We start from the raw sequence: 27,909 nt of genomic DNA, 5'->3' as shown, positions 1-27,909 counted from the left end.
CCTTTTTGTTTTTTGCTTGATTCGTCCTAAAGAAGCAACATTTATTATATCATTGTTGTCAGTTTTTTTGTTGATTTGGTTAGATTTTTTTTTATTTATTTTTTTATGAACAATTACTGATATAAACAATTCTTCGGGCAAGTAATATAATTAATCTAGCTTTCTGTCACCCTTCCTTTCTAGCTCTTCCAAGTTACACCTGTGGAAATCCAGGCCACTTGCTCAACGGCATGCAGCAGGGATCCACTTTCAACATCGGGGACAAGATACGCTACAGCTGCAACCAGGGCTATGTGCTGGAGGGACACACTGTGCTGTCCTGCCTGGCCACCTCTTCCGGCACTGCAGCCTGGGACTTCCCCCTCCCATACTGCCGAGGTGAGTCCAGGAGCTCAGGGCCTATTTATACTTATTGCATCTTGATCGATTTTATTGCTATCTGATTATGTTCATTCCATGATCAACTGGCCACATAAATGTGTCTCCGAAATACAGATATAAATCCGTTGTACTATCACCTCTGTGATGATGTTAAAGGGATAGTGCACCCAAAAATGATAAAAAAAAATAATTCACTCACCCTCATGCAATCCCAGATGTGTATGACTTTCTTTCTTCTGCTGAACACAAACAAGGATTTTTAGAAAATATTTCAGCTCTGTAGATCTTCACAATGCAAGTGAATGGGTACCAAAATGTTAAAGCTCCAACAGCATATTAAGGCAGCATAAAAGTAATCTATTCAACTCCAGTGGTTAAATACATGTCTTCAGAAGTGATATGATAGGTGTGGGTGAGAAACCTATCAATATTTAAGTCCTTTGTTAATATAAATTAATCTCCCTGCCCAGTAGGTGGTGATGTGCATGAAGAATGCGAATCGCCAAAAAACAAAATTTGTTAGATTGATAGTAAATAGGACTTAAATATGGATCTGTTTCTCACTCACACTTGTCATGTCCCTTTTGAAGACACTGAAAAATGTGTTCAGCAGAAGAAAGAGTCATACACATCAGAAATGACATGACAGAATTTTCATTTTTGGGTGAGCCATCCCTTTATTGCTAATACTGGGCATCTTAATTTTACTGCATTTGAATTGGCCTATAGAAACTAAAAATAAGAAGTGGCTAAAATTGCTCCAACAATTGCTGTAAAAAAGTAAAACAGACATTATGTTTTTTTTTTTTTTTTTTTTTTTTTTCTCGTCTTTAGGCTGCAAACTTTCATATGCTTATGTAGTTCTGTTTTGAGGCCACTTTGCCAAATCGTGTCTTTTATATGCCTCTCGATCGGATTGATTTTTTAAAAAATCTCAAATGCATGCATCTTGAAGGCCATCCAGCCACTTCCAAGGGGGCCTCATGATGACTTAAAAGTATTTAAAATTATTGAATAAAAAACACTAAGAAGTCTGGATTACAATATCAACTGACATATTATTTCTCACTTGGAATAGTGCTCACTTGGACAAGTGAGGGAGAGTCCTGGCCTATGAATATTGTCGGTCAGGAAAGGGGCATTGGAGTAAAACAGGTTGAAAACCACTGGATTAATGAACCTCCCCAAAATAGCCTAGATTTACTAAGTGTCATTATCAAAAATGACAGGCATCCCAGTGTGTAATAGCAGGTTGGTTTCTAATCTATTAAATGCAATACAAAGCCCCAAGGTTATACCTGCAGAGGTGTGAAAGCCATACAGATGTTTTAGTTGAGACAGCGGGGTCACATGCTAGAGTTCTAGCTGTTGCCTGGGAGAGAGGGATATCCAAATGCTCTCCGTCATAACACACTGAAAACACGCTGACAGTTTGAGGCCAAATATTAGCACAATGTGAGGCCGTATTCGCACCATTGACATTACATGTGCTGACATGTGAAGCCCATTTTTTTTTTTTATACACAAAGCACAGGCTCCTAAATATGCATATTGTACATGGTACATGCATGCCTTTATTATTGTGTGTGGTCACTGGAGTACATTTTCATAACAGTGTCATATAAATCTACACATTAAGTCTTGCAGTTAATAGAACAATGAAAGAATACTCCATAGATAATAGCATGCATAATGTATTAGATATATGCACGAGTATGCACAGTAGCTGTGGTCTCCAGATCAAGTGTGAATGTGTTTTTGTAGGCCAGTATGAACTAGGGCCATCTGTGCCCAGGCTGGGGGACAGGAAGCCTACGTAAGGACACACATGCTTAGGCATGCAATGGCAGAAGAAGACACCCTCCTGCCGATGCCGAAGCCCCACTATCCTTCCTTTCTTCCTCCTTTCTCCCATTATCCTGTCTCATGTTTGTAAGACCTATCCAATCTTCAAAATGATGCCCTTTCCCTTACCCCGTCCTCCTTGTACCAGGTGTTTAGTAGTACCACAAATCCACCCTCCCTATTTTCTGCATACCTTTTCACTCTCATCCTTACTTAACCAGTAAAACATTTACAGTAAAACCCAATTATGATTTTCTTGCATGCAGAATTAAACAGTTTGATTTTGCATTTCTTGAAGGAAATGACAGCACTTGCAAAGTAGTAAAATAATTGTTTTAAAATGTTGTGTATGTTCAGGTTTTTCACTTTGGTTCTGTAAAAATGTAATGCTGCATCAGAGCTGTTTTGCGTTGTCATGACACTCAGTATGCGAACACAAAACTGTTGCAGGGGAATGTAAAACTTATTGCGAGGTAATGAATTAATGAATGAATGTTATATTTATATAGCACTTTTCTGACATTACACTCTAAGTGCTTTACATACTGAACAGGGGACTCTCCTCACCAACAAACAGTGTGCTGCATCTTCCTGGATGATGCGCCGGCAGCTATAGTGCACCAGTATGCTCACCACACACCAGCTGTTGGTGGAGAGATGCAAACAGAATGCAAACTATTGTGAGGGAACAGTGTAGAGCCGAGGAGGGCGGGGCCGGGCTGGAATGAGACACACCCGGTCCCCAGTCAGCCTGATGGGGCACGCGAGGGATAAAGGCGGCCGGGGATGACAGTTCGAGAGAGAGAATTTTAGGCAGCTGTACTGTGTGGTTTTGGTTGTGTGTTTAAGTTGTTTATTAAATAAACAACCACCGAGATCTGGGGCTGGCCGCTCGGCCAATGGGCAGCCCGATTGATCCCACTATTGTCCGGGGAAGCCCAGCTCGCGGCTCAACAACTGCCAGCGTCGAGCCTCCTGGCCTACGGAGATTTAAAAAGAGCCATATTGCAACGGAATGGTCGCACTCCGGAGGAAAGTCGTCAACTCTTCCGGAGCTTGAAGTTGGAGAGCTCCGACCGCCCGTTTGCCTTTGCCCAGCGGCTCCGTGACGCCTGCCGAAGATGGCTGCTAGCGGGGGATCGCGACGTCCAGGGAATTATTGACCAGGTGGTACTGGAACAGTTCATAGTTCGACTACCAAAAAGGGGGTGAGACAGTTCCTGGGGCTGGCTGGCTATTATAGAAGGTTCGTACCTAATTATTCGGACGTCACCAGCCCGCTGACTGATCTTACTAAAAAGGGAGCTCCAGATCCGGTCCAGTGGACGGAGCAGTGTCAACGGGCGTTCACGCAAGTTAAAGCTGCACTTTGCAGGTGTAAGCGCCCTTACCGCTTTCTCTCTCTCCGGAGAGATGCTTGACCATGCCCCCGCTGCCACAAACACAAAACTATTTTAGAAAATAAATAAATAAATAAGTAAATCCCACTTGGTTTCATTAAAGTACTGTTCACTTTAATTAAATGGCAGGAAAATAGTGTGAATGATTTTAGTTAGTTTTTCCTTTTGTGTTTCATGAAAGAAAGAAGAGTAATAATTGAATGCTTTTAAAAACAAATACATTAAATGAGTGAGTAATTTGGCCTAACCTTTATGTATTTATTTATTTATTTATTTTTATTTTTTATAATGATTATATTCATGAACTGTTATAAATGAATGTTTTTTTGGAAGGTTCTAACTCCAATTTCCTCTAAAAATATATAAGTACTTTATCCTCTGTCATCCGTCATGCTTTATTTATCTTCCCACCATATCTGTCTACTTCCTGTCTTTTGCGTTCAGGTTTATTTGAATGGCTTTTCAGATTAATTAATCTTGTGACCGAAACCAAACAGAGTTCTGCTCTCTACACATGTACAGAAAATAGCAAATCAAAGGCCTTGAAAGCCGATAGCATACAGCCTCTTCTCAGCCTCTGATTGTGGGTGGCCAGGAGGTGGCAGGGGTTGGGCCATTTCCTTTAAAGGAATCACACAGTGTTGCAAGCCAGAAAGCTCCAGAAGCTATCTTGATTCTTTCTCCTCATTAGTACACATCTTCCAGGCCTGTTCTTTCAAACACATCGTACAGACTCCAAAATGCCATATTTGATTTTTCTTACACAATGCACATATGTGCCTACATTCACATATATTACTAAACAGCACCCCAAATTAAAATATAGATTCAGATCCCTGGCCTCCAAGCCTCTCTGGTATCCCATTTACTCCCCACACTGTCTGAATCTTCATGCACCTCTTAAACGCCTCTTTCTCATTTACTCTCACAGTGGGAATACATGCATATTTCTGTATTCAAAATGTCAAAATGGTGGGCTGCTGCCATGCCATCCTTTTCTATGGCACACTGAACAGAATGATTGTCCCAAAAAGAAGAAAAGAGAAAATTCAAAATCTCACAGAGTGGATTTGAGCTTGTCTTCCCCAAAAATCCTTTTCTTTGCTTATTCTTTTTCCTCCTCCTCTTTATCAGAGCTGTGCTCTCAGGTCTCAGGGTTCTGATGCACACCACTCTCTGCTGTGTTACCATGGCAGCCGCAGAGCTCCAGGAAGGCAGTGCAGAGCAACATGTAACACAAGCAGAGCATCTTTTGAAGGGGTTTAGATCTTAATGCATAACACATCATACATTTATCCAAGCTAATAGAAAAGTCACTTGGACATGAAAATGAATTTCTTGGTCTGTTCAAAAGTCTGCATTAGCTCATTAAGTGAAATAATTGATTTAAACTAAAATTCTGTTAACAGGGAGGTCATACAAAAAAGTAACATGGCAGTGACATGTTATGGTGGTATCAGATGGTGATTTCATGTTACTTTGATAAATACCATTGCACTGAATTATTACCATATTCATGTGCCATGGTATTTATATGGTACTCTAAAGTATTTGCATGATGTGCTAATAATAATAATAATAATAATAATAATGATAATATATATATATATATATATATATATATATATATATATATATATATATACTTAAAGCTCTGCACTTAGCGCTAGCACTCTTAAAATAGGGCCCTATATGTTGATTCATGCATGTAGCTGACTGAAAACAAGATGTGTGACGAGTGTCATGGCAATGGCAAAGTTTCATTTACACAGAACCAAAACCCCTTTTGTGCCTTGCGAGCACTGACATTTCCTCCAGATGATGGCAGTCTGCTTTTCATTTTGTACTTTTTGTTTAGATAAATACTAAATTATTTTTCAAAAAGCCATTCAGATATGAACATTTCAAGCATGAAGTCACAAAGCGTCTCTAAGATCAAACAACCAAACTGAGAGGCAGATCTGAGGCCAGAGATAGGTGTGTCCTCCTGAAGTCTGAAGGAAAATCTTGGCTGGAAAACCAATGGCCTGTCCTCCCTCCAAGCCCTCCCTCCATTCTGCTTTCCATGCCTCTGTTTCGAGAGCTCTCAGAGGCTTCTCCTCACATATGCTCTGTGTCTCTCTGGGGAATTGTAAGAGTGACAGATCCCACAGAAGACTGATAGGTCCCAGGTCTTCTGCTCCGTTCACCACTCACAGAAAAGAAATCATGCGATTAGCCAGTCACCGCTAATGAATCCCATGCTGGCCTGTCAGAGAGGAACTCATTACCCATCGGTGACAGGGAGATTCTTCAACTGTGTGACGCATATTCACATACTTTACTCTCACACTGACAGGGATATTGTTTATTTGGTCGGAGAGATAAAATTTTGCCTGCTAGGTAGGTGTGATGACTCACTTTCTCTCACGTTGTCTCCTCTTCATCTCTCTCGAACACACACACATATGCGCGCTCGCACACACACAAACGCTCGCACACACACACGCGCGCGCGCACACACACACACACTCAAACACCCCCTAAACAAATCTCCCATCACTCTTTTTATCTATCTCTCTCTCTTTCCTCCCTTCAATCCTTCTTTTACTCCTGAGAGCCTCCTGGTTATCATTATGAGTCACGCACTCGCTCACACTGAGGCTCTTTGCTCCTTTACTTGCCTGGAAGGCAACATATATCCACTTGGCATGCACCCATAATTCAGAATTCTTCTGCAGCTATCAGACTGGAGGGTTTTCAGGGCATGGTTGTCTTTACATTCTGCATTCTTAAGTGTGATAAAAGGCCTGCTGTCTTTCTTGTGCATATGTGTATATGCATACTGTATGTGATCTTGACAGAAATGCACACTGACGTGAACGAACATTTACTATTATCCACAGCTCAAAGACATCTCTGGTTTCAGTTAGGGAAGTGTTTTCCAACCCTATTTCTGTAAGCTCCTCAATACTTCACATTTTGGATGGGTCCCTAATCTATTCAACTCAGTAGATCAGTTAATTAGTAGAGTGCTTGAATACCGGAAACAGGTGTGCCAGATAAGGGAGACATTCAGAATGCAGTGTTGGGGAGCCTCTAGGAACAGGTCTTGGTTTTATTTTCCTTTGTACAGTGAAATATTGCAGATGAAAAAGGCGTGGGAGCATGTTAAGCGTTGCAAACCCGCAAAATTGAGTGTGAAGCCTGCAAAAACTACTTGCCAAGTTAGCCTCTTTTTTTGTCCTCTTTTTTCTAAAATCTACTTTCTAATGGCCTTATAGAAGGCAACTTTCAAAAATAAACCTACCATCATAAATATTCACTTGAGAATAAAAGTGTGCCAATTAGCCAATTTATTGTGTAATAAACAGGAACAGCCAAATACGTTTGGTATTACAGGAAAGTGATAATAATTTGAACTTGGAGCACTTTGTGTTTTCAAAGCACGTTATGAGTGAACCGCACTGCAGACATCGGAGATGGTATGACGTCTGATTGTGAACTCGTACAACACAAAATCATTTTTAACTGACCTGAAACTAATCAAGTGTCATCCAAAGTCTGACAGAAACTAAAGGCAAGTGGGACATGAATTTTGCAATGGAGATATACACACTTGCGTTTCTCGTCCGTATCTTCAAAGTTAACTCAAACTTCACTCACACAGTTTACACAGCATAGTACTTGTCAGAAACTGCAAATACCAATGTTGATGCATGACTGATGTTGAGCCCTTTACATAAGGTAAACATTGACCCGCCACCGACTAGTCAACTAGCACACTTCTTTTCTGGACAACTGGTCTACTAGTAAAAATTTGTAGTCGTGCATCCCTAGTTTCTGTATTGTATGGTGCAGTTTGCCTCAGATGTTGAATTCCCAGACGTCCTGTGGAATCTCTGAACTTTTTAAAAAAATGTTTTACTCTTTGTGTTATGCCTCTTCAGGTTGTAATGGGGGATGGACTTTTTGAAAAAGGGGGTGAGGGCCCCTATTCGTAAAGATTTTTATTTGACCACACAGGAGTTCTCCAAAGAGTTTATAGCTAAGAGTTTTTGTTTAAAACCTAAACAAATCTTGAAAGGAAATTGTAAGGTAGGAGTAAGGTGGAGTTGACCTTCCATAAAGGCTCTTCAGTCGCCCAAAGGGATTGGTTGAGATGGAACTGCTATTTGTTGGAAAATCCATTCAAGACGGACAGCAGGAAGTGTATTTAGGAAGTTATTTATTTATTTATTTATTAACCGACTTTTGAAGACACTACAAGCATAAAAGAGCTATGGATAATACAGAACCCACACTAAAGAAAAGACAAAGGAAGTTGGTTGCTTCTAGCTCAACTTATATGGAAACACATAATTAAAGGGAAATTTGGAGGCAGCTTCACCGTTAGAGCCAAAAAGAAAGCATGGGAACAAATGTTTCCACATCAATTATGGCATTTCCCTAGAAATGTTAGAATGGTGGTACTCTCTTTAATTCTAGTTAAGAGCAGAGATCACAGCCTTTAAGTGACAAACATCTTCCACAGGTAATTGGATCATTTGGTCTTTGTAATTGTAATCATATTTTTAAAACAATAATTATTATTATTATTTTTTTTTAAATATATTTATCCCACACTGGCTACATGCAGTTCATAATACTTCACCCCAAATAGCAGGCTAGGTTCTGTTAATATATCGCTCAGAATCTCTGGTAAAATTGGGTTGTTTCAGTTTGTAGGAGATGTACAAAAAAAAAAAAAAAAAAAATTGTAACCTGCAATTGTTACCTCAATTTATTCATATTCAGTCTATTTATTTATACTTGATCTAACTAAAAACACTTTGTTTGTGGTGTAACCTAATTTGTCAGGTCAATTTAGTCAGTTTAATTAATTTTGATGTTTCCACATGAAACAAATTTTTAAGGTTTTATTTTACAGTGTAATTGCATCCCTAACTAAGTTTACAATAGTTTAAGCACCCTTGCAATTTGTAAAAGGTCAAAGTCATTATATTTTAATACATTCACTCGATTGCAACATGGATTGATAACAGCAGCCATGCTTCAGATCGTTTGTGATTAATTCTTAAAAATTGTTGGAGGCTTCAGGATGACTTTTAAATTGTTTCGTGTTTAGCAGCTACTTTTAGCATTAAAATGCTCCATGAATTACTCTTAGATGAAAAAGTAATGAGTCCTAAAATTAGGAGTGACACGCCCATCATTTTTAAGACTTGCTCCTAAATTTCTGAGTTTGGAGCTACTTTTAGCCTTAAGATTTTTTGTGAGTAGGGCGCCAGACTCAACTTTTCTCCATGTCAAATTTGTTTTATTAATTTCTCTTTTTGTTTATTTTTTTTTTTTGCTGGGGAGGGATGCACCGTGAGAGAGTGGGAGGGAAGTCAGTGGCTCTGTTGCTTTGCCTTCACCCTTATTTGGTATGGCTCTTTTTCCTCACCTCATGGACTCGCTCTCAGGCAGTGAGACTAAGCATCAAGGCTAAAGAGAGAGTGAGAGAGAGAGAGAGAGAAGTTGCATTTGATTCACTAAGGACATTGGGGCAGCAGGGGACTCAATTACCACAGCAGCCAATAAGTGCCTGTTGATTTTATAATTGTCTCCTTAGCACATTTTTAAGGACAATAACATATTACCAGTACAAATAATTAATATATTTGTACATTTATCTAAATTAATTACATCCATGTTACTATGTGTTGCATCACTGGCCTGTAATGATAAACCATGGTTTACAGGAAAACTCAGACAGCTTCGTCATGCCAAAGAGAATGCTTTCAGAAGTTGAGATAAAACATTGCACAACCAGACCAAGAACACATTTACTAAGGAAATCAGAGTGGCTAAAAGAAGCTACTCTTAAAAGCTGAACAAACCATTTTCAGCCAACGATCCTGCATCTGTGTGGAAAGGCCTAAAAAGCATCACCATGTACAAGACACCTCACCCTTGCACTGTAGAGTGTCAACTAATGGCTGATTAACTAAATGTTTTTTACTGCAGGTTTGAAAAGCCCAGTCTCACATCCCTCCCCCGCTCTGATCTTCACTTCACTCACACACATCAACAGCTCCTGGAACCCCCCTCCTCCCCACTCCTGCTACTCAATCTGCACTTATGATCTGTGAAGAGGATATGTGCCGGGTCTTTTGGAAACATAACACTAGGAAAGCTTCAGGCCCAGACGGTGTTTCACCTGCCTGTCTGAAAGTCTTCACTGACCAACTGGCCATTATCTTCACACAGATCTTCAATAGATCACTGGAGCAGTGTGAAGTTCCCTGCTACTTCAAGTACTCCACCATCATTAAAAAAAAGGAAATAAACAGGACTTAATGACTACAGACCTGTCGCTCTCATGTCTGTGGTCATGATTTCGTTTGAGAGACTGGTTTTTGCCTACCTAAAGGACATCACTGGACCCCTGCTGGACCCCCTTCAGATTTCTTACTGTGCAAACAGGTCTGTGGATGATGCTGTCAATATGGGACTGCATTATATCCTGCAACACCTCAACAGACCTGGGACTTATGCAAGGATCCTATTTGTGGACTTCAGTTCAGCCTTCAACACCATCATGCCTGATCTTCTCTCAACCAAACTGACACAGCTCTCCGTGCCCACCCCAATTTGTCGATGGATCACCAGCTTTCTGACAGATAAGCAGCAGCTAGTGAGACTGGGGAAACTCACATCTGGGACCCTCACTATTAGCACTGGTGCTCCTCAGGGATGCGTTCTCTCTCCACTGCTCTTCTCCCTGTACACAAATGACTGCACTGCAAAAGACCACACTGTCAAGCTCCTGAAGTTTGCAAACAACACCATGGTCATTGGCATCATCTGCGATGGTGATGAGTCTGCATACAGATGGGATGTTGATCAGCTGGCTGTCTGTTGCAGTCACAACAACCTTGAGCTGAACAAACAGTGGAAAAAAAAATACAGTGGAGATGATAGTGGACTTCAGGAGAATTTTTGCTGAAAAATGAAAATTCTGTCATTATTTACTCACCCTTATGTTGTTCCAAACCTGTATGACTGTCTTTCTTACATGGAACACATAAAGAGAAATGCTGAAGAATTTACTGGCCAACCTTTTCCATATAGTGCAAGGGGATTCAGCCTGTCAAGTTCCAAAATGACAAAAAAGAACTATAAACGTTTCAGAAAAGTAGTCCATACAACTTGAACACTATATTTCAAGTCTTCTGTATCTATACAATAGCTTTGTGTGATAAACAAACCAACATGTCTTTATTTACTTATACATTCTCATTTTGGGTGAAATATTTCTTTAACTGTACATGTTATTTATCTGTGTATTTGCATGTGACCTCTTCACAGCGGACGACGGATGTGGCGGCACACTGCGGGGTCAGAGTGGTGTCATCACTAGTCCAAACTACCCGCAGGAGTACAACAACAATGCGGACTGCACCTGGACTGTGCTGGCTGAGCCAGGTGACACCATCGCCCTGGTCTTCTCTGACTTTCATTTGGAAGAGGATTATGATGTTCTGGAGATAACCGGCACAGAAGGTTCATCTCAGTGGTGAGTGCCCAATTATGGTTTTGATTTCTGACAAAAGAGGTCCATCTGAGTCTTTACTGAGGATACCTAAAAATACGGCTTATAAAACCCAGTGCTTATCAGTGCAGATGCTTGTTGTAATGCAATGCCATTTTTTTTGTTTTGGTTTTTTTTTTTTTTTGCTTAGAGGTTGCTCTTTCATCAGGAGACATAATGGAGATGTTTCATTTATGTAATAACTTGGTCTCAGAGGTTTATCCAACAGTTCCTTAGTAGAAAGAAAAATAGACGTAAATGAGACAATTGTTGATGTACAGAAATAATATAGAGCGATACAATTAATATGAATAGCATTAATAGAATAGATAATAGAATTATGGGTCAAATTTTATGTTCTTTTCTTATTATATTCAAATATTTTATTTCATTTAATTCACTATTGGCATTTCTATCACAATCAGAGATTAGACTAGACTACACATTCACACACACACACACACACACACACACACACACACACACACACACACACACACACACACACAAAAACTATATCATTGTGGGGAATCTCCATAGACTTCCATGCATTTTATGGATTTTATACAGATCTAACAATCATTTCTATCCCCTAACCCTACCCCTAAACCTAACCCTTACAGAAACCTTTTTGCATTTTTACATAAAAAAAATAAATAAAAAAAAATATTGTTTAGTATGTTTAATAAGCCATTTTCCTCATGGGGACCGCTGGCTGGGCCCCACAAGGTACAACCCCAATTCCGAAAAAGTTGGGACAGTATGAAAAATGCTGATAAAAACAAAATGGAGTGATTTGTAAATTATATTCACCCTATGCTTTATTGAAAGCACTACAACTACACATTATATGATGTTTTTCCTTGTGAATTTCATTGTTTTTTGAAAATGTACAGTAATTTCAAATCGGATGATTACAACACACTCCAAAAAAGTTGAGACAGGGGCAATTTAAGACTAATAACAATTTGACGAGTTGAAATAACAAGGATGTGAAACAGGAGATGTTAAACAGGTGAGGCAATCGTGTTATAGTATACAAGGAGCCTCCAAAAACAGCCTAGTCCTTCAAGAGCAAAGATCATTTGAGACTTGTCAATTTGCCAACAGATGCTTCAGCAAATAATCCAGCACTTTGAGAACAATGTTCCCCAAAGACAAATTGGAAGGATTTTGGGCATTTCACCCTCTACAGTGCACAATATAGTTAAAAGGTTCAAGAAATCTGGTCAAATCTCTGTGCGTAAAGAACAAGACAGAAAACCATTTCTGAATGTGTGTGATCTCTGATCCCTCAGACATCACTGTCTTAAAAAAAACAGCATTTATCTGTAATGGATATAATGAACATGGGCTTGGGATAACTTTAGTAAACCTTTTTTAGTCAACACCACTCGCCGCTGCATCCACAGATGCAAGTTAAGACTTTACTGTGCAAAGCAGAAGCCCTACATCAACACTGTCCAGAAGCGCTGCTGTATTCTCTGGGCTCAGTCTCATCTTAGATGGAAAGTAGAACAGTGGAACTGTGTTTTTTGGTCTGAAGAGTCCACATTTCCAAAAAAATTTGAAAAACAAAGCCGTCGTGTTATCCAGGCCAAAAGAGGAAAAGAGCCATCCAAGCTGTTATTAGCATCAGGTCCAAAAGCCAGTGTCTGTATGGGCCAGGGGTGTGTCAGTGCCCATAGCATGGGTAACTCACACATCTGTGAGAACACCATGAATGCAGACAGATATGTACAAATTTTGGAGTGTGTTACAATCATCTGATTTGAAATTACTGTACATTTTCAAAAAACAATGAAATTCACAAGGAAAGACATCATATAATATGTAGTTGTAGTGCTTTAAGTATAGCAAAGGTTGAATATAATTTACAAATCACTCTTTTTTTGTTTTTATTAGCATTTATCATACTGTCCCAGCTTTTTGGGAATTGGGATTGTAGGTGATCTCAGGTTTTACTATCCTTGTGGGAAGATTTGGTCCCCACAATGTAGTATAAACATGTGTACACACACACACACACACACACACACACACAATGTTGGTGCAGCTATCATTATGAGTACTCTCCATAGACATAATGATTTTTATACTGTACAAACTATAGATTCTATCCCCTAATCCTACCCATAAACCTAACCCTCACAAAAAAACTTTCTGCATTTTTACATTTTCAAAAAAATATCCCTTAGTATGTTTTTTTAAGCGATTTGATTTATGGGGACACTAGAAATGTCCGCATAAACCACATTTATAGCATAATACCCTTGTAATTACCAGTTTGTAACCTAAAAAATGTTCCTCATAAACTGTGAGTTCAATACTCCCACACACACACACACACGTTGGTATTTGTGGTTCACGAGGACTTTCCATAGACAAAATGATTTTTATCCTAACCCTACCCCTAAACCTAACCCTCACAAAAACGTTACATAAAAAATAAATAAATACAAAAAAAAAAAATTTTTTTTTTTTTTTTTTTTAAGTCGTTTGAATTACAGGGACACTGGCCTCAATGTCCTCAAGTGTGTAAAATGGTCTAATTTTATCTGCCATTTCTGTTTTTATTTCTGTGATAATTTTATAAACATACTATATGTCATTCCATTTGTGTATGCACATTTGATATCTTGATACGATATAGCCAATATTTACATTTTCGATAATTCAAAATGACTTTTCAAAGAGGTAACAAATTTAAACCAAATAGATTTTTTTTTAATTATTATTATTATTATTATTATTTTGAAGTATGGATAACATTTGGAATTATCTGTCAATGTTTTTAAAATTTTGTAAATTACTGACACATTTATGTCACGAACCCTAAGGAGTTCCCTCATGGACCCTCGTTTGAGAAACCTTGTTCTAATAAATCACACTGCTGTCTAAGAGCTAAAAGAAACAACTGAGTTGTTAGAGATCTAATTTTTATTTTTTTTAATTTTTTGCAGTTTGAAGGTACAGTATGTAATGAGAGAAAAGAGAGTCTCTGCTGAGAAAAGAAGACGTGAGATTGCTTTGAACTGGATCATGAGCTAAATCTTTCTGTTTGATAGATCTTTCTTTTGTATTGTGCAAACTTGAGGGGAAAAAAAGAGAGTGTGCGTGAGAGAGAGAGAAAGCCAGGAGAAGCACTAGTCATGAAACATCTCAGCACTTGTTCAATGGAACAGAACCAAATCACAGCTTGATTCAATTATTCAGCACATAATGCGCACAGGGCTTGGACCAAATAGAGAGCATAAAAATGTTGCAGTCCATCGCAGGCCTTGTCTAGAGCACCAGAGTTCTGTTCAAAATTATGAAAATGGTTTTATGGCCCTCTGCTCCCTCTAAGCCTCTTCATTCACATGGTTTTCAATTCACACCCATTAAAGGGCTAACCACAGTTAAAATCTCTCACAATTTCTTCTTGGATATGGATGGTAAAGTATTTTTGTGATGAGGCTGTGGACCTATAAATTACACTCTAATAACATAAGATTGATAAACATACTACTAGTGGAATTTACTTCATAGAATAGCAGTATTACAGTGATGGCAGAGTTACTTATGAATGGCAATGATGTGTTTTTAGATGTTAAAATATTTTCTACTATAATATACATAGACAACTATAAGTAAGCAATTTGTACATGCTTCACTGAAAAGTATAAACACTGTGGGTGTGTGGTGTGGTCAAAACATTACACTGTTTGTTTGAGCATCCCAAATAGCAAGGGGAATGCCTGGGTTGCTCAAACAAACAGCAATGTTTCAACACCGCCACAGTGTTTGCATTATCATATCCCATCCCATCCCATCCCATATACTATATCCTATATCCTATATCCTATATCCTATCCTTTGAATAGCTTACATATACACTGAAATAATACCTTGTTGGAATAACTTTCTGTGTACATTGGTTTGTTGTGAGAATCACCATGGCACCAATTGAAATGAACTGGGCCTCACACAAGACAACAAAGTATGTGGTGATTTTTGATCACACTTCACTTAAGATGTATGTGTTTGTGATTATTAATATCAGACAGCCCCTCCCCTCCATCCCTGGGGCAGCAGCTAAGGAGTTTCACCTTAACAGTATAACAAAAATAATCCAAATGGACCATTTAATAAATTAAAATGATGTAAATTGGAGGGAGTTGGTCATCTGAATAATCTGAAGGATTTGTGAGATTCCCTAGCTCTTTAGAGCTCTTCTGTATCATCAACACAAGGAACACACAGTTGTAATAAAATGAATTGTATTTACAAAAAGATAAACAAGAATAACTAACAAAAACTACAAAATGGTACTGATATATTCAATAATAATATAAATTAATAGGTAAATAAAAGTGCATGGGATGGAAATTTGCAAGTGGTTGAATTGGATGTAGCAATGGCAAAGTATGACTATTATCTCATTAAAGATAAATTGCTGTTTCTCTATTAATTAATAAGGTGAAAACCTTGTTTCTGCTGAAACAAATAACTCAAAGATTATTTGCTAGACATTTGATACACAGGTTATGCAATCTAAGGAACATTAGATAATCAAAAACTAATAGTATACACGAATGCCAAGGTCCCTGGAAAGAGGTTTAGTCTTGATATTTACATTCTCCTTGATTGATCACTGAGTTTGGTGATGGCTACGTCTTCCACTGGGGCTCAGAGCCATGTTACAGTGAAGAAGGAGCTGGATTCTATTTCAACAGCCTTGGACACAAAGGAGCTAAGGCATTCTGATCTCCTGGAGGCAACAAGAGGGTTCTTGCAATCTGGAACACGCAGATATACAGCCCTTATGTCGGTGCAAGATTCATCATCTAGAACACGCAGATGCACAAAACTTGAATAGAAGGTTTGCTCGCCAGAGCTAAACCTTATCACTGTTGTTATCTCCCTGGTATAGGGATTCCAAACATGGCATGGCAATAGTCTCTTGTAGTGAGACTTGGTACTTGATCAATCTTATACTGTCTCTCGGATGGACAGCCGGGAACTCAGAATGGAGAAGCATTGTAGAAGTGTATCCGGTTAACTACCTTCTGGATGGGGAATACAGGATAAAGGTGCGGTCATCCGGAGGATAGTTTTATACCTTCCTGATGAGGAAGAGTTTTCAGTTTGGTGCTACTTGTTTCAGGGTTATGATTGGTTGCTGAGATCGGAGGGGCCCACACAGTGTGGCTCACCCTCCCTTCTCTGTGTGGAACAGTTGCATATTTTAAAGTACATAGTTAGAACAATGTCTTTAAAGATTTATCTATGCATTGTTCCTTTTCCAAACCTCTTCAAAAATACTCTTGTTAATTTTCTGAAGATATAGAGACCAAATATGATATTGAATAAATTACACATTACGCATGCATTCATTTATACCACCATAGTTCAGTTTGTGTGAACTATTGTGCTAATTGAACAACTGCAATTTACATAAACAGTTCTGTGAACAAACATGGAGTGGATGTGTTGCAGTTGGTGTCCATGTTAGGAGTAAAAGTTAGTGTGTAAATATTTGTCTTTGTGACTTCTTTGTTTCAGATTTTGCCACATGGTAAGTTAATGCTGCTTCGAGAGGTCTTGAAGAATTGTTATGGTCCTTCTCACCTCTGGTCTCAGGGCAGACCTTAGGATGGAGGGTTTGCGAGGTTGCTAAGAAACCACTCATGGACCAATGAGAAGTATTTTCCAATGTTTTGGAAGGTCCTGGGCTTTACTTTCTGAAATATCTGGTAGTTGTCCGAACAGCTTATCTGATAGCTGTGCTTGGCATTTGTTTGTGTTGGTCCTGCCATGATCTAATCAAAATGGAGCCACTCTTCTTTGCCTTGACAGTTAGAGAGGGGCTCTGCCATAAACTGGCTCCTAAATGTCATCTGGTCTGATTGTTCACCACAGGTTCCAATGGGGTTTCTTAACATTAAATTAAGATGTCAACTCTACTTATACATTGTTTAGCAGAAACTTAACTGAGTTTAGTAACGGTTATGAAATTGTTCCTATCAAAAGGATCTCAATTGAATCTATTCCAGATAACTACTAGCTAGCAATAGTGCATGCAAGCATACTACATTTTCAGTTTCAGCAATTGCACATTAATGCCACAAAATTATGAATCTAGTCCAAACACAAATGGATTATGTAAACTTCCATTGTATTAATTTAAATGGACTGATTGCAATGAAATCAAGTTGTCACATCATGTAACACATACTTTTCAAGAATTGTGTTGCTTTAGCTCATTTTAATTAAAACAAATTGTTGTTGTATCTGTTTTTGTTGAACCTGTAAAGGCTAATTCAAGGTGCCTCAACAAACACGGTTGTTGTTGTTGTTTTGGATGAGTTTATTAATTATTTTGGTGTTTGTTGGGACAAAGTTATGTTTCCCCAGTATTTTAAAACCAACAGCCAACTTTAGACTGTTTGAAATGTTGGTGTTTGTCGCTGTCATTTGGGGCAGTGAACTACCCTTAAGTAGGGTGACCATACTTCCTCTTTTTCCCGGACATGTCCTCTTTTTCGGACCTCAAAAAGCATCCGGCCGGGATTTCTAAATTTGCGAAAATGTCCAGGATTCGGCTTTAGTTACATTATGATGTGCATCTGGTCTAATACTTCATTGTGTGTGCGCGCATATTTGCCTTGCTTTAACCCCTCTTTGTAAGTCCCGCCTTCTCGCACACCAATTGGTCGATTATAAGAGGCTTGCAGAAACTATTGGCCAAATTCCTGCCTGTCAATCTCTCCGCGAACGCGCAAAGTGCTGTTGTGTTCAGCATCAAACAGTTGCTTGACAGTAGCAGCAAATGACAGCTGAGTGGAAACAATGCCCAAACGAAAGTGCAAATTTACAGAAGATAATAGAGTGTCTTTTTCACTGTATTAAAGTTTGCATTCATAGTAACACTGTTTTGAACCCTATTATTCCATCTCTCCCCCCCCAGCTGAAAAAAAAAAAAATAAGAAGTTAAGTTTGACTATGTCTTCCCAATAAACTAGTGGTAAATTAGAACAGCATAAAAAACTTGGGGACTTTGTTTTAGACCATAGCAACTGCTTTAATCATTCAGGCACATTCAGAACAGTAAGGCAGAGACACTGGCATGCAAATTAATGCCTTTTGTCTGTAGACCAATTAGAGTAGCCCATTTGCAGTGGTTTAAAGAGCCTGCCTACTGCCCAGGTCCAGCCCTAAACATACACAGGCATTATTGAGCTCCAACACCCCACACAGATGCCCTGAAGCATGGACGCTTGTCTGCTTCTCTGTCAAACTCTCTGAGGGTCAGCAGAGGAGTACAGAGAGTGCTGAGGGAAGGTTGTTCCTGCCCAGAGGAGGCGATCGATAGACCCCACTTCTCTCTTGCCCTCTTCTCTCTATCCCCTCTCGTCCCCTTTCTGCCACCATGCATGGGGTCACAGCAAAGCCCTTAATTAAATAGGCAATCAATGTAGGGTGAGGAGTGAGCAGACGCAGAGAAAGGAGATGATGATGTCTTTCGACCTTGGCATGTTCTAGAAGCCTCAGTGAGTGTAAATAAAGTTGGAATGGCCATCCCAGCACCAGATCACTGAATTTCATGGATAGTTAACCAGTGAAAATGCATCAAAACAAAGAAACTTAGTTTCAGGAGTGAGAGCCACTGTCAAAAAAGGTCCAGTCACTCCAAAGCACCAGACTGAAAGCCAGCACAGTTTGGCCTTAGATGAGTGAATGGAGATTGTTGGTGTTTTTCTGCTAGGAGCATCAGTGATGGTTATCTACGGTATGATTTCATGCTATAGTATATTCTGTTTGGCTATTCTTACTGCTCTAAGAGATGATGGAGGAAGGACGCACTGAATGGCATTATTGTTGCTGATGTTTACCTGCATGCTGTAATACAGAGATGCTGAGCCTACTGTTGTCTCAGTTTCTCAGATATGCTACGTGGCCAAAAACATGTGAATACTTACAGAACGTTTAATTTCTAAATTATTGTTATTAATTCCTCCCTTTGCTGCTATAACTGCTTCCACTCTTCTGGAAAAGCTTTCCAATAGATGTTGGAACATGGCAGCAGGGATTTGGTCCCATTCAAACACAAGAGCATCAGTCCAGCACTGATGTTGGGCGAAAATGTTCAATGGGCTTCAGGTCTGGTCTTTGTGCAGGCCAGTCAAGTTCTTCCATATCGGTCTCTGTAAACCATTTCTTTATTGACCTCACTTTGTGCACAGGGGCATTGTCATGCTGGAATATAAAAGGGCCCTTCCCAAACTGGTGCCACAACATCAGAAGCACACAATGCTCTAGAATGTCATTGTATGCATTAAGACTTTTTGTCACTGAAATTTCTAGAATAGCCAAAACTATTAATTAGAAGGTTGTGTCCATAGACTTTTGGACACTTAGTGGACTGTATGTTGCTTGCAGTCTGGATAGAACTTAGTAGGATGATTTACAGATGTGGATACAAGGACGTAAAGATCACATTACTCAGATAAAAAGGGGTCCCACATAGGAAGTGGTCAGAAATCTAGACAATTGGCTACGCCTCTGGAAGGAGATAAGTCAAAGGCTGCATGCAAAAATCAATATGCAAGTGATCGGGAAGAAAGATAGCGCTTCTCCTTTTCCGGACCTTTTTCTATCACCCTAAGCATTTGATTGGCATGAGACATGTCTGTATGTCGTGCAGGGGCTAGAAAATAACATTGGACTCTCAGTCAGCTGCCTTCATATATTGAGCAGGGCAGCAGGGTTAGCCATGAATCACTCCAAAAAGCCCTCATTCATTACCTTTTTCACTCTTTTAGCACTGCACCACTGAGCAGCAGTAGCACTAACATAGCAACATATGTATCCAACTTGATAAATGTAACCGTTTGCCCAACACCATTAGAAGTAGATTCTTGCACATGAAGAATCCAACCATTAAGGATTCATCGGTCTATTGTTCCAGTTAGTTTAAATTTGCTAATTAGAATCTAATTTGAACTAATTGTCAACTATCTACTGTCTCGTCCAATTTAAGGCAATAAGCTTATAATATATATATATATATATATATATATATATATATATATATATATATATATATATATATATATATATATATATAACATTAAAAAAAGAATACATAATATTTTTGTTCAGTATAGAAATGTGTAACTTCCAGATTTTCTTGTTCGTTTTTCTAATGGACATTTAAGGTAAGTGAGGCCATGCTATATTTGTAGTATAGTTACAGCTAAAGGATGCTGGTAGGAGTCTCTGCACTATATTGTGGATTTTAGCACTACTGGAATGCTGTATTGACCAATCAGCATGTTGGACCAGAACAATCCGTTTTATAATAATATATTTTGCACTTATTATTTATTATTATATTATACATTGTATTCAAATAAAATCACATTAAAAATAATAATATATATATACAGTATATACAGTTGTGCTCAAAATTTGCATACCCTGGCAGAAATTGTGAAATTTTGGCATTGATTTTGAAAATATGACTGATCATTATTTAGGATAGTGATCATATGAAGCCATTTATCATCACATAGTTGTTTGGCTCCTTTTTAAATCATAATGATAACAGAAATCAAACAAATGGCCCTGATCAAAAGTTTACATACCCTTGAATGTTTGGCCTTGGTACAGACACCCAAGGTGACACATACAGGTTTAAATGGCAATTAAAGTTTAATTTCCCACACCTGTGGCTTATAAAATTGCAATTAGTGCCTGTGTATAAATAGTCAATGAGTTTGTTATCGCTCACGTGGATGCACTGAGCAGGCTAGATACTGAGCCATGGGGAGCAGAAAAGAACTGTCAAAAGACCTGCGTAACAAGGTAATGGAAATTTATAAAGATGGAAATGGATATAAAAAGATATCCAAAGCCTTGTTCAATCACTTATTAAGAAGTGGAAAATTCAGGGATCTCTTGATACCAAGCCAAGGTCAGGTAGACCAAGAAAGATTTCAGCTACAGCTGGCAGAATAATTGTACGGGATACAAAGGAAAACCCACAGGTAACCTCAGGAGAAATACAGGCTGCTCTGGAAAAAGATGGTGTGGTTGTTTCAAGGAGTACAATACGATGATACTTGAACAAAAATGAGCTGCATGGTCGAGTTGCCAGAAAGAAGCCTTTACTGCACCAATTCCACAAAAAAGCCCAGTAACAATATGCCTGACAACAGCTTGGCATGCCTCACAGCTTCTGGCACACTGTAATTTGGAGTGACGAGACCAAAATAGAGCTTTATGGTCACAACCATAAGCGCTATGTTTGGAGAGGGGTCAACAAGGCCTATAGTGAAAAGAATACCATCCCTACTGTGAAGCATGGTGGTGGCTCACTGATGTTTTGGGGGTGTGTGAGCTCTAAAGGCACGGGAATCTTATGAAAATAGATGGCAAGTTGAATGCAGCATGTTATCAGAAAATACTGGCAGACAATTTGTGTTCTTCTGCTCAAATGCTGCGCATGGGACGCTCTTGGACTTTCCAGCATGACAATGACCCTAAGCACAAGGCCAAGTTGACCCTCCAGTGGTTACAGCAGAAAAAGGTGAAGGTTCTGGAGTAGCCATCACAGTCTCCTGACCTTAATATCAACGAGCTACTCTGGATAGATCTCAAACGTGCAGTTCATGCAAGACAACCAAAGACTTTACATGACCTGGAGGCATTTTGCCAAGACGAATGGGCAGCTTTACCACATGCAAGAATTTGGGGCCTCATAGACAACTATTACAAAAGACTGCACGATGTCATTGATGCTAAAGGGGGCAATACACAGTATTAAGAACTAAGGGTATGCAGACTTTTGTTTTATGATTGTGCCATTCTGTTATAACCTACAGTTGAATATGAATCCCATAAGAAATAAAATAAATATGTTTTGCCTGCTCACTCATGTTTTCTTTAAAAATGGTACATATATTACCAATTCTCCAAGGGTAGGCAAACTTTTAAGCACAACTGTATATATAAAATAAAAAAATTAAAATTGTAATTCAATGTTTTTATTTTTGCAGCATAAAGACATACAAGCATACAGTGTTACGATACAGCCAATCAGCACAGCACAGTGACTGAATCTGAAAAGTATGTAAAGGAAAAACAGAAAAAGGATTGCGTTGGTATATATATATATATATATATATATATTGTAAAGGGGTTCAAAGGGAAAGGAGGAGGCGAGAACCAGCTTGAAGGTGCAACTCGTAATTTAATAGTGAATAAAAAAAAAAAAGCCAAACAACAACCAAACATGCAGGACAGCTGCCTGAAGCTCTCTCTCTCTCTCTCAAGCCCTCAGCATGACGTACACCCCCCCGGGAGGGGGCATACCTTGCGCATCCCCATCTTCTTTGACCTGGGAGAAGACAGGAGGAAAAAAAAAACTGCCGGGGGAAAGGCCAACACGAGTGACAGCGAGAGAGAGAGAGAGAGAGGAGAGAGAGAAAATAAAAACTCACTCACCGGTTCTCTGATGTGCCGTCACGTGGTCCTTGATCACTCCTCCACTCTCTCAGGCAGACCGAAGTCAAACCTCCGACCCCCAGTGGACAGAACGCCTCTCCGCGTATCCAGCGACACGTAGGGACACTCCTCCGCACCTGGCAGCGGCTCTACCGCTCCAGGCGGTCAGAAAGTCGATTCCATCCTCCCCTCACGGACGGCGGTCTTCCCTCGAACCTCCGCGTTTCTGTCGGCTGGCAGGGCACTCCTCCGCCCCTGGTAGTGGCTCCATTGCTCCAGGCAGTCGGGGAGTCCAGTCCCTCCTCGCCTCGAGGACGGCGGCTGTTCCCCGCATCCAGGCCGTCGAGATACTCCATCCCCTGGCGGATGGCAGCGGCACTCCCCTGGGTGGACAGCAATGTCGAGGACTCTACGATGGGCATCCCTCCTCCCTCCTGGGTTACGGCACCAATGTAAAGAGGTTCAAAGGGAAAGGAGGAGGTGAGAACCGGCTTGAAGGTGCAACTCATAATTTAATAGTGAATAAAAAAAAAAGCCAAATAACAACCAAACATGCAGGACAGCTGCCTGAAGCTCTCTTTCTCTCTTGAACTGTCATCTCCGGTCGCCTTTATCCCTCGCTCGCCTCATCAGGGTGATTGGGGTCCGGGCGTGCGTCATTCTGGCCCCGCCCTGCCCTCCTCCAAGCTCATATATATTATATATATATTTTTTATTTATTTTTTTATTACTTGACAAATTAATTTCAGCGAATAATTTTCATATAAAAAATAAATTGATGTCTCTCAAACATCAAAATCTCATATAGACTTTATCTTGACTATTTGGGAAGGCTTTGTCTTAGTTAATGATTTTTAGCACAGTGCTGTTCCTTTCCCACACATAACATTTTCTGATATTCAGCACTTCAGAGATCCTTAAGTCTTTGTTTTTGCAGATCTAAGGCAATCAATCCTCCTGGATAACCTCTCCCTGATCTCTTGTTACTCAGCAGGTTAGAGAGCAATGAACAGCCGCAATGCCCTGGGCATCTAAACACTACCATAAGAACTGTTTGTTATTTATGCATCTAAACAATGCTTTATTTCCCCCTCTCCCTATATTTTACAGAGTCTCTATCTGTACATCTCCACAGAGACTGACTGATGTTCAGTAACTACTTGTGTTATTGACTACCTTTTTCTAATAAACTTTGAAAGAGTATTTGTAGAAAGCACTGGATTTTAGGATGGATCCATGTAGCCTTAAAAGAATGCTCTGTTTGTTTTATTTTTGGGAATACAGTGTTACAAATGTCCTTATTAAGTTGTAATGTTTGATGCCCTATATACAGTACAGGTTGTTTGGAGTGTTTTTAAATCAAAAGAGAATCGTTCAATGGAGTAGTTATCTTATAGAACATGACTATTCTAGGGGTCTGCAAAACTACTTGCTTTAAAAATCGACTAGACAGTAGGTTGCCTGAAAGACTAGTTGATCAGTCTATTCATGATCGGTCTTGAATAATTAGGCTGGTTTCGGGTTCACCTGACCTCAACTAACCACATTTCTTAGGAGGTGTTTATAAAATGCATTCTTGCATTCAAAAACAGCTAAAAGGGGCACAACAGAATGGGAACGCAGTAACGTCAGGGTCTTGTGGTCCAATTTTAAAAGTTGGACAATTTTTAACTTGACACGCCATGTTAAAAACACAATGCTTATGGTGGAACACTCAAAAAATAGCACAAGATGAGACTTAATGGACAAAGACGTCAGATGCCTTGTGTATGGCTGTAGCAGTGGTGCTTTAAAGGGGATGAATATAAAGACACAACATTCCAAGAGGGTTTTACCATACAAATGTTTTGGGCACTTAGATATACAAAGAAATAGAGGGCATGTATCAAGATTACCAAAGGAGTATGTATACAAGTATCCACGAGACAGGTACGAGTATAATCACACAACAAATAAGGACACCAATATCTAGAAGACTGTATATGTTCTCTCATGTGATTCACAATAATGTCCAGATGTTAATGGTTTTTCTCCTTGCTCCCTGGAGTTTGGCATACAATCTCTCATGGGTAGCAATATAAGCGACATTTACTGTATGGCCCAGGTGTTGAATAGTGTTAGGGTGGGTGTAAGCCATGCTTGAAAGATAGTTTTCTTGACCGCTGTGAGAGTGTCAAGAAACAGTTTGCGGTGTGCGACAGAGAGCCGTAGCTGAGAGTCATCATTTAATAAGAACAAAGCAGGTGAGGTTGTGATTTGGAGTCACAATACATCTGATAACACAGAGGCTACACTTGACCAAAAAACAAAAATTACGGGACAATCCCAGAACATGTTCATCAGGGTATCTACAGCCTTGGTGCTGCACATATGACAAAAAGGATCAGTAGGAAGATTCATCTGGAAACAGATGAACTCGGAGGAGTAGTGTAGGCTCTGTGGATCAACTTGAAGTGTATTAACTGATGTGCAAGGTCCAGGATGAAGAGATAGTGTTTCCCCAGACTCTGTCCCACGCCGGTTTATGGCCGAGTAGCGGCTCCCTCTCCTAAGTCACAAACACAGTGATTTTTCTGGAAGTTGAGCAATACAGTACTATACATATACAGTACTATACATATAAGTGTGACGAAAAGGAGGGTGGGGCCGAGCCATGACTATGCACACCTGGCCCCCAATTGGGCTAATCAGCCAAGGAGAGGTATAAATGCAGCGGAACGTGGCAGTACGGGAGAGAGAGAGCCACATGCAGCTGCCTTGTGTGTGTTTGTGTTGTGTGTCTTTTTGTTTAAATTAAATATTATTTTTACTGTTCAGCCAGTTCCCGCCTCCTCCTTTCCCATTTGAACCTTGTGGAGTCCTCGCCATTGCCATCCACCCAAAGGAGTAGCCGCGCCGGGGGACGGAGGAGTTGCTGCCGGCCGCCTGGACCCAGAGGAATGGCCGCCATTCGTGAGGGGAGGAGGGGCTCGCTGCTGGCCGCCTAGCCTACTTTCTTACGCTATAATCCCATGGCCGCACTATTATTGGTTGCTGATGCACGTCTTCCTTTTGAAAATCTCCTTACCTTTGTTTGAACCTCAGCAGCACTTGTTTTTAGCCTATCTCTGTCTCTTCATGCCGGAAACCAGGATGTCCCAATCCTCCCCTAGCTCTCAGGGGTAATCTGTCACGCGTTACTGCTGGCTGCCAGTCACGAAAGCCCATGTGCTTCCTACAAAAAAGTGCCATTCAGTTAGGTGCGGACAGAGAGATTGGTGTCATTTTGTTTTGCACATTTGGCTGGCAGCAGTGTAGGCTCAAGAACTGTAATTGCTCACTCGCTTTCCTGCCGCTCTCTTTAGATTACAGTCTGGATTTGCACGACTAACAGAGGATTTTTCATTCTTCAGTGGCATAATTTTTTTCACCTGGTTTTAAGGGATGGAGTTTTATTTATTTTCTCCCATTTATGTAGCACTTGCCGAAAAACACTGAGAGCAAAAAGCAACATGGATGAATATCCATTATAAATCATTTTTAGCATTTTTAAAAAAAAAATGTTATTTAGGTAAACATTTATACCTCGGACCATTTGTGAAGGAGTGAAGCATTTCTTGTCATTTTTCTCGCTTCGTTTGCTAAACATGATGGCTTATCAGCACTCAAGTCACGCAGATCCCCACAGAGACAATTCCCTTCCTGTCAGTCTTTCCAGAGCAACCTCCCCCTCATTTTTATTGAGATGCCATAAAGCGGATGCAGACAGGATGCTCTAATTGTCAGATGAAAGTGGGCCATTGTAAAGTGGTTCACTATTAGTACTGCTTCTCATTTTATTTGTCCAAGCCCTCTCATTGCCATTTATAAAACAACATGAAACTCGGCCAATACAAACACTCAAGAAGGATGGAGGTGCATTTCACATGGAAATTTGCATGCAAATGTTCACTTCTCCATGCTTTAGACACATGTCAAAGATAATTACATCAGAACTGTTAAAGCAGGTCCAAGTCTTACTGTGGAAGGTGATATCAGTATCATTTCTCTACTGGATGCCTTTCTCATTCCACACCTTTCATCATGCTTTTCTTTCTTTCTCTTAGCATGTTTCCCTCCGCTGATCCTCTTTATTTGTAATTCAAGACAATATCATATTCTGAATGGAAGAGAATTTAGAACCATGCAATTTGTTCTCAATTCACCAGATCAAATTCTTTATTGTCACTGTATCTAATGTTTATTTTCTGACAAAATAGAAATTAATATCTGCATCATAATTGACACAATATTTTTTCGTGGGTTGGTGGGGTTAATCTTTAAAAAAGGAATGACCGTGCTTCTACAAGGCAAATGTTTAGTATGCTTGTCTATTTTTCTAGTAAATAGCTAAACATTATTAAAATGAGATATATTTACTTGAGAAGCAAAATTGCATAATACAGGTGCATCTCAATAAATTAGAATGTCGTGGAAAAGTTCATTTATTTCAGTAATTCAACTCAAATTGTGAAACTCGTATATTAAATAAATTCAATGCACACAGACTGAAGTAGTTTAAGTCTTTGGTTCTTTTAATTGTGATGATTTTGGCTCACATTTAACAAAAACCCACCAATTCACTATCTCAAAAAATTAGAATATATCATAAGACCAATAAAAAAAACATTTTTAGTGAATTGTTGGCCTTCTGGAAAGTATATTCATTTACTGTATATGTACTCAATACTTGGTAGGGGCTCCTTTTGCTTTAATTACTGCCTCAATTCGGCGTGGCATGGAGGTGATCAGTTTGTGGCACTGCTGAGGTGGTATGGAAGCCCAGGTTTCTTTGACAGTGGCCTTCAGCTTATCTGCATTTTTTGGTCTCTTGTTTCTCATTTTCCTCTTGACATTTCTCTATGGGGTTCAGGTCTGGTGAGTTTGCTGGCCAGTCAAGCACACCAACACCATGGTCATTTAACTAACTTTTGGTGCTTTTGGCAGTGTGGGCAGGTGCCAAATCCTGCTGGAAAATGAAATCAGCATCTTTAAAAAGCTGGTCAGCAGAAGGAAGCATGAAGTGCTCCAAAATTTCTTGGTAAACAGGTGCAGTGACTTTGGTTTTCAAAAAACACAATGGACCAACACCAGCAGATGACATTGCACCCCAAATCATCACAGACTGTGGAAACTTAACACTGGACTTCAAGCAACTTGGGCTATGAGCTTCTCCACCCTTCCTCCAGACTCTAGGACCTTGGTTTCCAAATG

At 39.6% G+C, this 27,909-nt stretch overlaps 1 protein-coding gene across 1 annotated transcript in view; it reads left to right on the top strand.

Moving 5' to 3' along the window:
• LOC127425333 (CUB and sushi domain-containing protein 2-like) overlaps nucleotides 1-27,909 on the top strand; it is a 463,524-nt gene that overhangs the window by 135,769 nt on the left and 299,846 nt on the right. The window contains exons 4-5 of the mRNA XM_051671189.1: nucleotides 184-378; nucleotides 10,962-11,169. Coding sequence (XP_051527149.1) covers nucleotides 184-378; nucleotides 10,962-11,169 — 403 coding nt within the window. The remainder of the gene's footprint in view (nucleotides 1-183; nucleotides 379-10,961; nucleotides 11,170-27,909) is intronic.

This window comes from Myxocyprinus asiaticus, chromosome 34 (assembly GCF_019703515.2).
Source record: "Myxocyprinus asiaticus isolate MX2 ecotype Aquarium Trade chromosome 34, UBuf_Myxa_2, whole genome shotgun sequence".
In the NCBI taxonomy this organism is placed as follows: domain Eukaryota; kingdom Metazoa; phylum Chordata; class Actinopteri; order Cypriniformes; family Catostomidae; genus Myxocyprinus; species Myxocyprinus asiaticus.
This window is presented reverse-complemented; position numbering and strand designations above follow the sequence as displayed.